Source organism: Primulina eburnea, chromosome 3, assembly GCF_022965805.1.
Source record: "Primulina eburnea isolate SZY01 chromosome 3, ASM2296580v1, whole genome shotgun sequence".
NCBI classification, from domain to species: Eukaryota; Viridiplantae; Streptophyta; class Magnoliopsida; order Lamiales; family Gesneriaceae; genus Primulina; species Primulina eburnea.
The window spans coordinates 15930047-15943542 of NC_133103.1; the positions used below are offsets into that span (position 1 = coordinate 15930047).

A 13496-nucleotide genomic window follows, 5' to 3' on the forward strand; every position below is an offset into this window, starting at 1 on the left:
GACGAGTCAACCCTACCCATATTCACAATAAAAAGTAATACTCTTAACATAAAAAATAATATTTTTTCATGGGTGACCTAAATAAGAGATCTGTCTCAGAGATACGACCCGTGAGACCGTCTCACACAAATTTTTGCCATAAATATAATTGTCTAATATATAAAAAAACTTTTTATTTTTTTTTTAAAAAGTAAAATTTATATCTTATTGTTGGTATCAAATAGTACTTTAATTGAAAAATAAATAGAAATGATAAAAGAAGGATCGAATTTTAGAAAATTCGAAATCATGTATTTAAACCTAAACCCATGTCCACGATTTAAAAGGTTTGGTCTATCAGAATTAGACAATAAGATATAAATTTTAATTTTTTAAAAAAAAAATTAAAAAGTTTTTTATATATCATCTTCGAATAGGTCTTTTGAGAAACGGTCTCACGAATCTTTATCTGTTAGACAGATCAACCCTACCAATTATTTTTAACATCATCTTTCTTAAATACTGTTCACCGTTTGATTCCAATAGCAAAAGGTCTGATTTTATAATTTAATCAAAATATATGGACTTAATTCAAATCTATCTTGTCCGTACTACACGCTGCCCGCACCGAAATTCCAGCCAATAAGAAGCCGCCACTATACGGCTTGTCGAGAATATATGAACGATCCACATACTCCCACGTAGAGCCCTCTCATTGGATAGTCCATCAAATCAAGGACCCTTGGACCTGATTCTTATTGGTCCACGTTTTGGAAAGGCCGACCCGCAGAAATTAAAAAATGAGTAAAATATGTTTATAATGTGTCGAAACGGCACCAGACACTTGTCGACTCCACCAAGAACAAGCCGGTCGGTGAAGAAATCTCCCTCCATAAGGTGATTGGTCTACATATTTCTTTTCATTTTTTTTTTTTCATTTTTTTTTTACTTGGCTAGTTGGGGAAATTAGTTAAATCGGTTAATGTTTCTGGTTATAGAGAGTGATCGATGTTGATCGAACATTTCTTATGTAGTTTTTTTCTTTGGGGGAACGATTACCGGTTTGTCGTAGGATGCGGCAAAGATTAAGGAGTAGGTTGTACTAGTGTTGAACCATTGGTGGTTAGGTGAAATTTATGTACATGGGTTCTGCTTCTGGCTGTTCAGTGTGGATAGATTGGGAATACAGTTAGGCAGAAAAGGGGCTGATTCTTCTGTAACTTCTGACACTGTGTTCCAGTGATTACGGATCCATTTGATTATTGGGAGTAATGGACATGATTAAATTTAGGATTGGATTATCGTGGTGTTTATGTATTGATATTTAGTTGGTGTATATGGGCTTCCAGATGGGTTTTAAAAACATAAAGAAGCGAAATAGAAGCTATGGGGATTATTTTGAAGAACACTGTGCTTTGGTCTTCTGGGTCCCTTTGCGAGTACTCAAGTATGAGAATGACGGTGACCGACATTACACATCTTGGTTTACTTTACTCTCCACTTGTATGATTTGGAGATTGAGAATTTAACGACGTTAGGACTGAAATCTTTTTCTAACTATATTTCCACTTAATCAAGTGAAAACTGCATTGCTCTTGTTTTCTTGGGTTTAATTTAAATAAAAGAGGTTGGTTCCATGTGTTGTAATAATAGTCAAATGCAACCTTGAAACGTTGAAGTGGGATCTTAATTCATGTCGAGCCTCTGAATTTGCATGTTTCATGGATGCAATCATTAATTTGATGTATTGAGTTGGTCTAGTTTTTAGATGGTTTGAAGTATGATACTGGTTTCATTCATGTCTGTACTTTTACATGAGTTTGAGGAAGAACTTTGCATTAAATGGTTGTGTCGGTCTTGTTGTGTAGATTATCAAGATCTGAACTGGTGACTCGTGTGAGTTCAGACAGCTGGTTGCTCTGGTTTGCTATCTCGTATTATGGGGTCTTACATGGACTTCAAGAATTTTGAAGACACGTCGCAAACAGATGACAGTGGTTGGAATCAAACAAGTAACCCCCCTTTTGCGCGACAGTCTTCCATATACTCCTTGACCTTCGAGGAGTTCCAAAATTCTTTGGGTGTTCCTGGGAAGGAATTTGGATCCATGAATATGGAGGAACTTTTGAAAAGCATTTGGACGGCTGAAGAAACTCATGCCTCGACCTCTACCATGGGAGATGGTATTGCACCGAATGGGAATTTGCAGAGGCAGGGTTCATTAACTTTACCACGTACACTTAGCCAAAAAACTGTAGATGAAGTGTGGAGAGACGTTCTCAGAGAGACAATTGGCGTACAAGATGTTAGTGCAAGCGGCGGCTTGAACTTGGGTCCGAGGGAGCCCACTTTAGGTGAGATGACATTAGAAGATTTTTTGGCAAAAGCTGGTGTGGTTAGAGAAGATGCTCAAACTTCTGGGGGGCCAACCGGCAATGGAGTCTATCCCGGTTTACCTCTACAAAACGAGAATAATAATGCTGGTTTGACCACAGAATTTCAACAAGTACCATCTCAGAACAATGTTGTGTTGGGCAATCAACACTTTCTTGCTTCGTCAAATGTAGGGATCTACACAAGTGGTGTTAGTGTAACCACTGTTGCATCACAACCACAACCACAGCCACAATTACAGCCTATTCTTCCTAAGAGAACAACCTTAGCCTTTTCTTCTCCTACAAATGTCGGAAACAACTCCCCAATGAAGGGTTCAATGGCCGGGATAACAAATGCTATGGATAATAAGATATACCAAAATGGAGTAATGGGCATGGCGGGATTATCTAATGGAGTGACAGTCGCACAAAATTCGCCTAGGAATAATCCTCATTGTGATGTTAGTGTTAAGAGTTGTGTAGATTCACCATCATCCCTTTCTCCTTCTCCTTTGCCTTATGCGTTTGGTCAAGTAGGGGGACGAGGGAGGAGATCGACTGCTTCTTTGGAGAAAGTAGTGGAGAGAAGGCGGAGGAGAATGATAAAAAACAGGGAGTCTGCTGCGAGGTCCCGTGCTAGGAAACAGGTGATTCATTTAAATGTTTTATGTTTGATGGAACTTTATGATCTTGTAGTCCTTGTGACTCATCAGGGTTCATATTTTTATTTATTATTATCTTAAATTTAAAACATGAGCAGGCATATACCTTGGAATTGGAAGCGGAAGTAGCAACACTCAAAGAAATGAACTGCGAGTTACGTAAAAAACAGGTACTTTTTATGGGACAATAAGAAAATGCTCCAAAAAATTAATCACGTGAGTTCTTGATTGTAACGCATTTTTACTGTTTCTGCTCTCATGTTTTGCTTCAGCGAGAAATTTTGGAGATGCAGAAAACTCAGGTACTGAATCCCGTGTCGTCTTAAATTGCTATACTTGCAAATGTTGATAGACAAATGCAAACTTTTTCCTCGAATGTACCACCATATCCAGAACATTAAATGCAAAAGTCAGAACATTCGTTGTATAATTTCTTGCACACTCATATAACTTATTTCCACAGGTTGCATGGATAAATTGATTTATATTGTGAAACACGAGTTTATGTTACAGTTCGATATTTTGTTGTATTTGTGCGGCCTATCTATGTCTTACTTATATAAGAATACGATTCATGTGTAATTTTGCATATTCGCAAAGTCTCAGAGTATACTGTTGGAGTATAGTGAGATTTTTTCTTCAATCATGAGAAAAGATATGTAGCCGGAACTTACATATTGTATTTCCAAAATTTTAACAACATTCCTCTCAGCATGCTGAATGTTAAGGGTATACATTTTGAGTTGTATGTTTATCACATGTTCCAGTGTTGAGTGCCATGTATCTTAAAGTAAAGGGTTTTTGTTTGTGGACAGACGCCGGAGACAAAAAAGAAACCAGGGGGAGATAAAAGAAGATGTCTGCGGAGGACGAGCACTGGACCTTGGTAGGGCAGAGGCTTTGTTTGTGTTTAAGGTTCAAGATATCTTGGAAACTGACTCGTGTCCTTAAAATGGATTGTTTGCTTTATGTATTAATCTGTAGTGTAACACCAGTGTATTGAGGTTCCTTGTTTGTGTAAAATCTTTTGATTCTCATTGAAACTTTTGATCTGTAGGGTAACCCTGGTGTAACTTTTTAAGGTACCTTTGTGTAAAATCTTGCTTCTTTATATACATATAATATATATGTATATATTTTATTTCCTTGTCCATTTATTTTCTTCTTTTTCAATTTATCGGCACAATCATTTCTTTAGGTCAAATTTTTTTTGTTTACTAAAAATGTTATGTTACATGCAATAAATTAATTTAAAATTCAATATTATATTATTTTAAGATTATTTTAGACGTTTGCGCTATTTAGGTTCAATCGCACATTTGTACTTTGATCCACAAACTTGAAACATCCATCGAAGTTCTAAACTTGTTTTTATATCTTTCATCTAACTAGCACATTTCTACATACTTGATTCCCATGTTCAAGATATTTCTATTAAAATTACTGAATTATATTAATTAACTTAGATTTATATTAAAAAAATATTCAGAACTTCAAACAACCGTTCAATTTTCATATATATAGATCTAAACTAGCATTTTCATGTTATCTAATGTTATTCATATTACTGCAATATAAAATAATTTACATAATCAGAGTTAAAACATCTTTCGAAATTGACAAACTACAAAACTCAATTTTGATAGGTCATTCCTCATTACTGAGAATGTTTTGTGGAATGTTACACTGACAACTGCTCGTTTCTTGGTTTCAAGACCTGCCAATCTCCTGGAGAACATGTAACACTTCTTGCAGAAAATGACTCACGACGAGCTTCCAACAAGCATATGCGAGGTATCCCCGTTGTCACCTCGGGTACTCGAGAACCAAACCTTCCGCTACGCTCCTTGCTCTTGCTACCCCAAAAAGCTTGCTTACAATAGCCAGCGCAAAATCAGTTGCAGTAGCACGTCCTTTGCTGGTAATAAGTTGCCCATCAATGACGACTCGAGCACCAGTCACCATGTTATTGACATCGCTCATCACAGAGGGGTGAGCGGTGGCGTGCCTATCCTGTTCAAAGAAGAGCCAGAATGAGTTTTGAAATCAACAAAAAAAATACAGAAATATTGAGGTATGAATCCCATCAGCATCTCACCTTCAGCAACCCATAACCTTGCAAAATGGCAAGGGAAGAACAGAGTGCACCAAAAAACCTTCCTGCGGACTCTTGTTCTTTCAACAATTTCTTTAAAATCCTCGACTTCTGAAGCCGTTCATCCGCAGAAACTCCTCCCTAGATAATAATGAGCCAAATGAGGCGCTATTTTGAAGGACGATGATCAGGGGTGCCAATAACTCAAGCTGAGTAAATTCGAGTTACATTGAGCTAAGGATAAGGACTCTATTTTTTTTACTTCGTGCTAAAAAGTTTAAAAAGTTATTGTTTGGGGAGCACAAAAAACAAATATTTAATACTATTTTATATTTTTAATAATATAAAATAAAATTAATATTTTAAGCATCAGATATACAAAATCATCTCTGAATAAAAATAATATATATTATAGAATATCACAGAGCAAATACATTCTCACATGACATACTATATAGAGCAAAAAATGTCATCTTTCGAAAACAAAAGAAGCACAATACGTTATTCCTAAGACAATACGTTATTCCTAACCAAAATACATAATTGGGTATATCACAATTGATGTAACTGATTTCAAGGGAACATGATTCCCAACCAAAAAGAAACGAAAGAAGCACGATACAAAGTATATAAGTGTAAGATACCGGCAGGATGATTAAATCATATGTTGATTCAGCCGCATCACTTATCATCTTGTCAGCAACAATTTTTGTTCCGGTGGATGCCAAAATCTGCAAAGACTTTTCCACTGAAGCAACGATAACATTCACTTTTGCTCGTCGTAAAATATCTACAACAGTCACCACTTCAATTTCTTCAGAGCCATTAGCCACAGGAACAAGAACCTATGGCAGTTATCAGAAGCATAAGAATAAGTAATTGTATTAAGAAAAACAAGGATTATCTAGGATACGCTAGGTTCTGTGAACAACGTGTATCGAAAAGAAAAAGGAAGCTCTTACTTGAGGAGTGTGATCAAGAGCCCACGAAACATCATTAAATTCTTCTTTTTTCAGATCATCAACATCAGCGCTTAACAACTACACAAATTAAATGTTTTCAAAAAAAATCTGAAACATAATGTGGAACATTTAGGGTGTGCGTACAATTCATTAGCACAAACCATGTGTCCTCTCAAATGTAGGTAAAATCAAAACACATCAAATGTAAGAAGCTCTTTCTTACCATCAAGTCAGAAATATCCATGGCCACCGACTTGCCAAAGAGCTGCTCCACCAATGATATAGAAAAATCAAAGCAAGTGCCTGGGCCTCGACTAGTAGTTAGCTCTCCAGAAACCTGAACTTTTGATTTAACGGCCCAAAAAGTGGGAAGCTTGTCCATAAAGGCAGGATGACAAGTCGTCTTGCAGGATAAACTACGATCAAATTAGCCAACAGAGTAATAACATATATCACAAGAAAAAAAATCATTAAACTACAAATGTAGCACAGAATGCAAGTACCTGCTTTCTCTTGAGCAGTCCCCAAGGCAAAAGTGCAACAGCTGGAGCAGCACATATCGCACCGTACAATCGTTTATTTTCAGCATGCTTGCTTGTTATATCTTGAAGAATTTTGCAATCTCTTAGACGAGCAGAGCCTGGCATACCTCCCTACTTGGCGTATAAGGCCAATGTAGGTTGATGCAAACGTCAGTTAAGGTGTATGTTCGCTAACTAATGTACATATAAATACGACTAAAAAACCACACTAGCAATTGGAAAGAGAAAAACAAAGACTCGTAGCTGTGGTTTAGAATAGTTCAAAACCGACCGGTAGTGCAACAAGATCAAAAATCTCATCAGAACAGGAAGATATGAATGTGTCAGCTACAAGCCTGGTGCCTCCAGACGCCTCAACCTCCAGTTGCTCCTCCACTGATGCCAATGTTACCTCTGCACCTGCGCGACGAAGAATACCAATCATTATCACTGCCTCCATTTCTTCTGTCCCGAACCCAATAGGCACCAGAATCTATAAATTGGAAAAAAAAAAAAACAAAGGGTGACCAGCAAATTATAACTTACTACTAACTGCAGGACGATCAGAATGTAGGGGCGAAAATAAATTTTATGCTAAAATGCCAGTTCCACATATGACACTGAAAATCTAGAAACCTCTTAAAATTTGAGGACAGACGAAAGAGAGAAAACAAAAGTCCAGGAAACTAAAAACAAATAACCAATTTATAAAGAAAAGAAACACACACACACATATATAAATCATGGACCTTTTTGCGAGGAATTGAAGATGAGGGAGCTGTATATGGAGTGAGGACTGGAGATGGGGATATACTTTTGTTGGGTTTTGAAGAGCGTTGTTTAAGGGCAGGTTTCTTCTGGGTTTTTGGGCTTTGGGTCACTGCGTGTATTGAGAAGGGTGTGTAGAGGAAAGTGGCGTCAGAAATGACCGCCGCAGGCTTGGCGGTGGTAAGTGGGAACGCCGGCGATAGAGAATTCATTATCTTCCGTGGCTTTGCTTACTTGCCCGGACAACCAAATCCTGAAGGAAAAATATCCAATAAACAAAAGCTTGAAGTGGCAATATGGTTCAATCCAAATGGAAATGATATTTGGAATTGTAATTAAATAAAACCATAAAAACACCAATATCCATAAAGCGCCCGTGGCCTAATGGATAAGGCGTCTGACTTCTAATCAGGCGATTGTGGGTTCGAGTCCCACCGGGCGTGTTTGGTTCACTTTTTGGTTAAACTTTTTGCGAACCGCTACTATTTAATGGACCTTATCTTGAGGTAAAAGGACGGCCCAAAAATCATGCTAATTTCTTCTTTTTTTTTTCTAAAAACAAATTTTTTTCCGGTAAAGTGAAAAAATAATGTTGTTTAAAAACAATCTATTCCATATTTGTATTAGTAGGTCTCTTGTGAGACGATCTCACGAATTTTTATCTGTGAAATGTGTCAACTTTACCGATATTTACAATAAAAAACAATATTCTTAGCAAAAAAATTAATAGTTTTTCATAGATAACCTAAATAAGATATATGTCTCACAAAATACGACCCATAAAATCGTCTCACATAAATTTTTGTCATTTATAATTATATTTTATGAGACATATCTACTATCCATAAAATCGTCGCCCATAAGTTTCTGTCATTTATAGTTGTATCATACAAAATGATTATCTTATTTTGCACAAACGGCTCCCTTCGTCATCAATGCCGCAGCCGTCGTGCTGCCAACACCCATGTTCTGTCGACTGTCGCCACTATTTTTGCAAGTTCTATGATCCCTCTTTGATGACATGTTCGCTGCGACTGATGAATTTTTACCCATTTTATAATGCTATGATGATTTTTTCTACTTTAAGTATGCTTTAACTTAATCGAATGTTGTATGTAATATGTAAATTTGTAGTCATGTTTCTTTCTCTCTTTTTGTTTTAATTTTCTCAAGTCTGCAAACACCATACCTTCTCCATCATATATGCTTCTTGAAACCACTGACATTGGGGAGGGGGAGCATACATGAGAACATGATGTTTTGAAAAGTTCAATATCAATTCTTGGTTACTGATTAAAAGTACTTGGATAATTATTTACTCCAGTCAAAACACCTGCCATAGGATGCAAAATCCATTCCTTTTAAGGCATTCAGGATTCTCACAAAGTTATTGGATTCGGGAAACACAGCAAGCTTCAGACAAATCGATTATTATAAGTGAGATATCGGATTCTAGAACTGGAAATCTCGTGTCTGTGACAAGGATCAGTGACTATGTATTATCAGATGAGCTGGTGAGCATGGCTCTAGCCATGGTTGCAGAAGATAAAAAAATCAATCTGGTACTTGAAGAACTATTTGCTGAGGAGGTATGCTTATCACCAATCAAGCTTTCGGAGGTTTCCTTCAGTAATAACATTATATGTAGTAGGGCAGTGTAAAAATTGAGACTGATAGAGGGAGACTGATTAAGGCTGGTATCCTAATTTTTGTTTTCCTGTTTCGTGTGAAGTTTTATTCCTGTTAGATTTTACCTAGTTGTCCTTCTCAACTAGCTTCCTCCAGTTTGTCACTGTTGGAATAAGGTGTCTCAAAGTTGGGAGAATGGGAAGAAGTGAAGGAGAGTTTATTTTGTTGGTCACAAGATAGACCGAGCAGTTGATCAGGACTAGCTGGAAACGGTTGAAGTCAGTTGACGACAACAGAGTGACATGAGCAATCGGTAATATATATATATATATGTGTGTGTGTGAATGACTCCAGGAAAGGCTTAATATCAATAAACAAGAAATCCAGTCTTCGAATGTGGACTTGATTAGGCGATGAAAGGAGGGAGATTCGTTTGTAGAGATTTACGAGAAAGACTAAATCCGCAAATCCCGGACTATCATGAGGTAGAAAGGAATAGAGATTACGAGAGGCAGAAACCCGAGAGTCTTGGAGAGAGATCAAGGAGATTAGTCTTGGTTGTAAATCTTTGACTGTTATTCATATCTCTGTAATTGTAAAACTTTATGGTGATTGAATACAAGAGTTGACCATTCCTTCCGTGGACGTAGGTGGCCACGTAACTCCTTGTGCAAATTTTACTGTCTTGAATTTCTTATCTGCGTGCTGCTGTTGTATGATTCCAATTGTGACCATCAAGAGCAATCGTAAATACAATATTAACTTGAATCCTAACACTCACTGACTGCAGTGCTTTTTATATATATAGCTTTTTTCTTTATCATTGTGAAAGCTCATAAATTGTTTTTAATTGTTGGGGAAACTGGATGTTATGAAGCGGCTCTCTTGGATATGGTTTCATTTTCAAGTGAAACCATCTTTATTTTGATGTCCTTAGGAAATGGACTATGCTTAGCAAGTCAAAGAATTTGAAATCAACTCAAATCCGTCGATCAAGGAATATATGGAAATATATATTGGTGGAGTACTCACTTGCCGAAATTTGACACATCTGTTCCTGACTCTTCAGGGAAATAAGACGTTTATAAAACCTGCAGAATGCTATCTTTATGACCAGGGAGAGCTTTGTTTCTACGAAATAACGATCAGGAGCCGCCAACGTGAAGAAGTAATTGGGTATCGTCTCGCAACAGCAGAGCATGCTGTGATCAACCATCTGGGCAAATCGACGAAGTGCCTATCCTCAAAATGTCGGGACTACGAAGTTTGCTCAATATTATGCTGCATGACAACAAAGTTGGGAGCAGCACCGTCACATCGAGCAGCAACTACAATGATAATCAAATTAATTATATTCCAGAAAGATGGAGGGAACGTGGAATGTTGCGAGAGGCGTTTGCACTTAGATTTTATGCTCATAAATACTAAAACATAACAATCATCCGAATCTATTTCTGGCTGTTTTGTTGTTCTGTATGTTAACTGCAGTTCAAAAATTAAATAGAAGAACTTGAAATGTTTAAATAAAACCAAACATTAGCAAGTTAAGTCATTTGTTACCCCTCTTACTCTCTCTTTGTCTGAAATTTAATGTTTTCAAAATGATAGTACGATCACCAGGTTTCTTAAGATGGGGGTTTATTTAATTTGTTTCCAGCTTTTATTCTCAAACCAATAAATTGATAATTGAATAAATTATGCAATCAAATTAAAATTTCAAGTACTCGAAACTAACATCATTCTCTTGCAACCTTGTAAAAACCTATATTCGGTTTGAAAGATAGTTGTGTACAGAGACTTGACAGCACATAAATCACAAATCCAGAATGGACAAAATTAAAAACAGAAAAAATTCGACATCTTTATGTACAATACAATGTTGTTGATATACGTCTTTCAAACTAACACTCAAGTACGTTACATTTTACAACGAGAGCTAAAAACCGTTCAATATACAAGTAAACATCACGTCAAACTATAACACAGCAAGAACTCAACATCCTCACTATTTATTCCCACGGAGAATTTGGCAAAAAGTCTGTTCAAGTATCCCCACCCCTAGTGTTTTCCCATGCCTTCATCTCATTGTAGCCGTGCCGCGGACTCAAAACAAACGGGTTCAAAACGACATTCTGCCTTGAAGCCGAGTAGTAATTTTGAGGGACAGGGTCCACTTGGTAATTCACCCCCTCAACTCGGCTGACAGACCTCACAGACATGAGGCTTTCGGGCCCAACACTTCTGTTGAAATCAATAGGTGGCTTGGGAGATTGGTAGGCAGGACAGTGTGGCTGCCTATAACTCTGATAATATTGGTGAGGAATTTGATGAACATAATAATGGCTTGTTTGTTGTGGAGAATTTAAGCTGCATATGTTAGGCATACTGCAAACTTTGTGCATATTGGTACGGATGCTTTTGTGGTTTCCATGAAGCATGGCTTCGCTGTTTATGGTTTCTGTGGTGCAGCTATCTGGTGACCTTGGGGAAGAGCATGCCGAGGAAACTAAAGAGTCACGTTGGACGGAATTGATAGTTTGGAGTTGTTTCGTGCTGAATGGAGTAGAGGGGATTATGCCATTGATGGCATCAATATACCGTTGCTCAAGACCGTGAGGATCTACATAGCCCACATTGTTCTCCAACGAAAAGGGATTTGCAGGGAATAGGAATGACCGAAGTTTTGGAGCTCCGGCAGTTTCATAGTTGGTAGCTTCATCCATCATGTGGCGTAGATCTTCTTCAGATCTCACCGAGACCAAGGAATCAAGTTCCTCAAACAAGACTTGGTACTTAAGGATCATTTCTCCGTCGATTAGATAAGTGAGCTTCTTCTTAAGTTCTGTAAATAATGAAAACCACTCATTGTGAGAACATTTAAAGCCAGGACTGGATGAAAATCAAAACATTTTTCTTTTCTTTCCTTTCCAAGATTCAGCATCTTCTTTCTCACTAGGTCTACTAATAGTATTCGCCATTGCAAATCATGCCTCAACTCTAAATTGATCTTGCCACTGCCATCTGCCACCAACTCCACCACCACAGAAAAGTTTTGCAATCCAAACCATATAAGTAACATGAATAACGAGATGAATAGAAAATAATGGCTACAATGCATAACAAAAACATGCAAGAATTTTTAGAAACTATCTCATCTGCCGTATAAATTATAAATCAGATAAAAGATAATTGATGACTGTGAAATCGAAGTCTTCTCTTCCGTAAATGGAGAAAGCCAAGAGTGGTGACCAATTACTTCATACTGCATTCCGTATAGTTAAGGTTCATTAAAGCTGTGCCGTTTAGGGTTCATGTCAAAAATTCTCGAGGAAATACAGAGTGTTCCAAAACTTTAACTTCCCAACACAAGGAAAATCGTGAGAATTGTGATTTTCCAGATAAAAAGATATGAACATATAGCGAATGAAATGCAGAACCTTGGAAAGGAATGTCCCGAGGAACAGAAATGACACGGGTTTCGCCGCCAACATACTTGAGGTGGCGGTCGGCGGGGCGGGGAAGGATCTTTCCGCCGTGACTGCACAAGAACTTGACACGGTTCTTAGACGAATTGGGGGCTGAATTGGGCGCCGAACCCGAAGCAGGGCCAATATCAACAACTTCCTTCGACATTGCAATGAAACTTTGAGGGCTAAAAATCAATGGAGGAGAGAATTTCCAGAGAGAAGAGGATGAGACCGGAAGAGTTCGTTGGTATTCTATAAGCACCATAATTTTATATTTATTTAATCACTTATTATTATTTAATTACTTTTTGAAATATTTGATTAATAACATTATTAACAAATAATGTTATTTTATGTAATTATTTATCAAAATTAAAATTATTAAAATATGAGAGTAAAATCATAAATATTATGTGATGAACATATTTAATATATAAAAAATATTATAAAAACTATACAAAAAATTATTCTATTTGAGATAACTATTTGAGATAATACTCAAATAGTGATAACTATTTTTTGTGGTAAATTGACTTATTTATCATTGTATTTAATATATTGGATGAGTTGATTTGTTATGAAAAAAATAGAAAAAATTATTTATAAATCATATGTTATTTTATCTATCAAAATTTTTAGAGAATAAATAAATAAAATTTATGTTATTTATTAAATGGATAAATTTTGATTAATTTTTTTTAACTAAAAATAGTAATACCAAGACAAAAATTAAAATATTATTATTATAATACATTTACATTTATCTTTTTATGCAGCTGTGTTCTTTGTCCATGATCGTTGAGTTTTTTTATCTTTGAAATAATTTAATGAGAAACTGATTATATTAAAGTATTTTACTTCTAAATATGTTTTTATGGTCTCAAGATTAAAGTAAATTTAGAGTATGTCTTTTGTGAGATGGTCTCACGAATCTTTATATGTGAGACGGGTCAACCCTACCGATATCAACAATAACAAGTAATACTCTTAGGGGGCGTTTGGTTCATAGGATTAGGTGGGTTTATGATTGTTAAACCC

General features: G+C 36.5%; 3 protein-coding genes and 1 non-coding gene across 7 annotated transcripts; 2 read left to right on the plus strand and 2 right to left on the minus strand.

Annotated features, from left to right (window-relative positions):
- Nucleotides 1–758: 758 nt before the first annotated feature.
- Nucleotides 759–4157, plus strand: LOC140826962 (ABSCISIC ACID-INSENSITIVE 5-like protein 7). 2 transcript variants are annotated; one of them, XM_073189525.1, is made up of 5 exons: nt 759–876; nt 1848–3001; nt 3115–3186; nt 3289–3318; nt 3832–4157. In XM_073189525.1, exons 2-5 carry the CDS (start codon nt 1919–1921, stop codon nt 3904–3906), a joined length of 1260 nt encoding a protein of 419 aa, XP_073045626.1. In that variant the 5' UTR covers nt 759–876; nt 1848–1918; the 3' UTR covers nt 3907–4157. The 2 variants fall into 2 exon arrangements, with proteins under 2 accessions (XP_073045626.1, XP_073045627.1); XM_073189526.1 differs by lacking the exon at nt 759–876 and adding an exon at nt 914–1426.
- Nucleotides 4158–4571: 414 nt separating this feature from the next.
- LOC140826960 (protein DJ-1 homolog C) lies at nt 4572–7635 on the minus strand. The gene is made up of 8 exons (XM_073189524.1): nt 7344–7635; nt 6887–7087; nt 6577–6726; nt 6297–6476; nt 6074–6151; nt 5756–5956; nt 5115–5252; nt 4572–5029 (listed from the first exon to the last, which is right to left on the minus strand). The coding sequence occupies exons 1-8, from the start codon at nt 7572–7574 to the stop codon at nt 4823–4825; spliced, it is 1386 nt and encodes a 461-aa protein (XP_073045625.1). The 5' UTR covers nt 7575–7635; the 3' UTR covers nt 4572–4822.
- A 97-nt stretch (nt 7636–7732) lies between these two features.
- TRNAR-UCU (transfer RNA arginine (anticodon UCU)) lies at nt 7733–7805 on the plus strand. The gene has a single exon. It is a non-coding gene; the product is annotated as a tRNA-Arg (tRNA).
- A 3022-nt stretch (nt 7806–10827) lies between these two features.
- On the minus strand, nt 10828–12710 carry LOC140826963 (uncharacterized). 3 transcript variants are annotated; one of them, XR_012116900.1, is made up of 2 exons: nt 12429–12710; nt 10828–12012 (listed from the first exon to the last, which is right to left on the minus strand). XR_012116900.1 is itself a non-coding variant. In XM_073189527.1 (2 exons), the coding sequence occupies exons 1-2, from the start codon at nt 12622–12624 to the stop codon at nt 11034–11036; spliced, it is 996 nt and encodes a 331-aa protein (XP_073045628.1). In that variant the 5' UTR covers nt 12625–12710; the 3' UTR covers nt 10828–11033. The 3 variants fall into 3 exon arrangements, 1 of the variants encoding a protein (XP_073045628.1); XR_012116899.1 differs by having other exon boundaries at nt 10828–12253; XM_073189527.1 differs by having other exon boundaries at nt 10828–11833.
- Between the last annotated feature and the right edge of the window lie 786 nt (nt 12711–13496).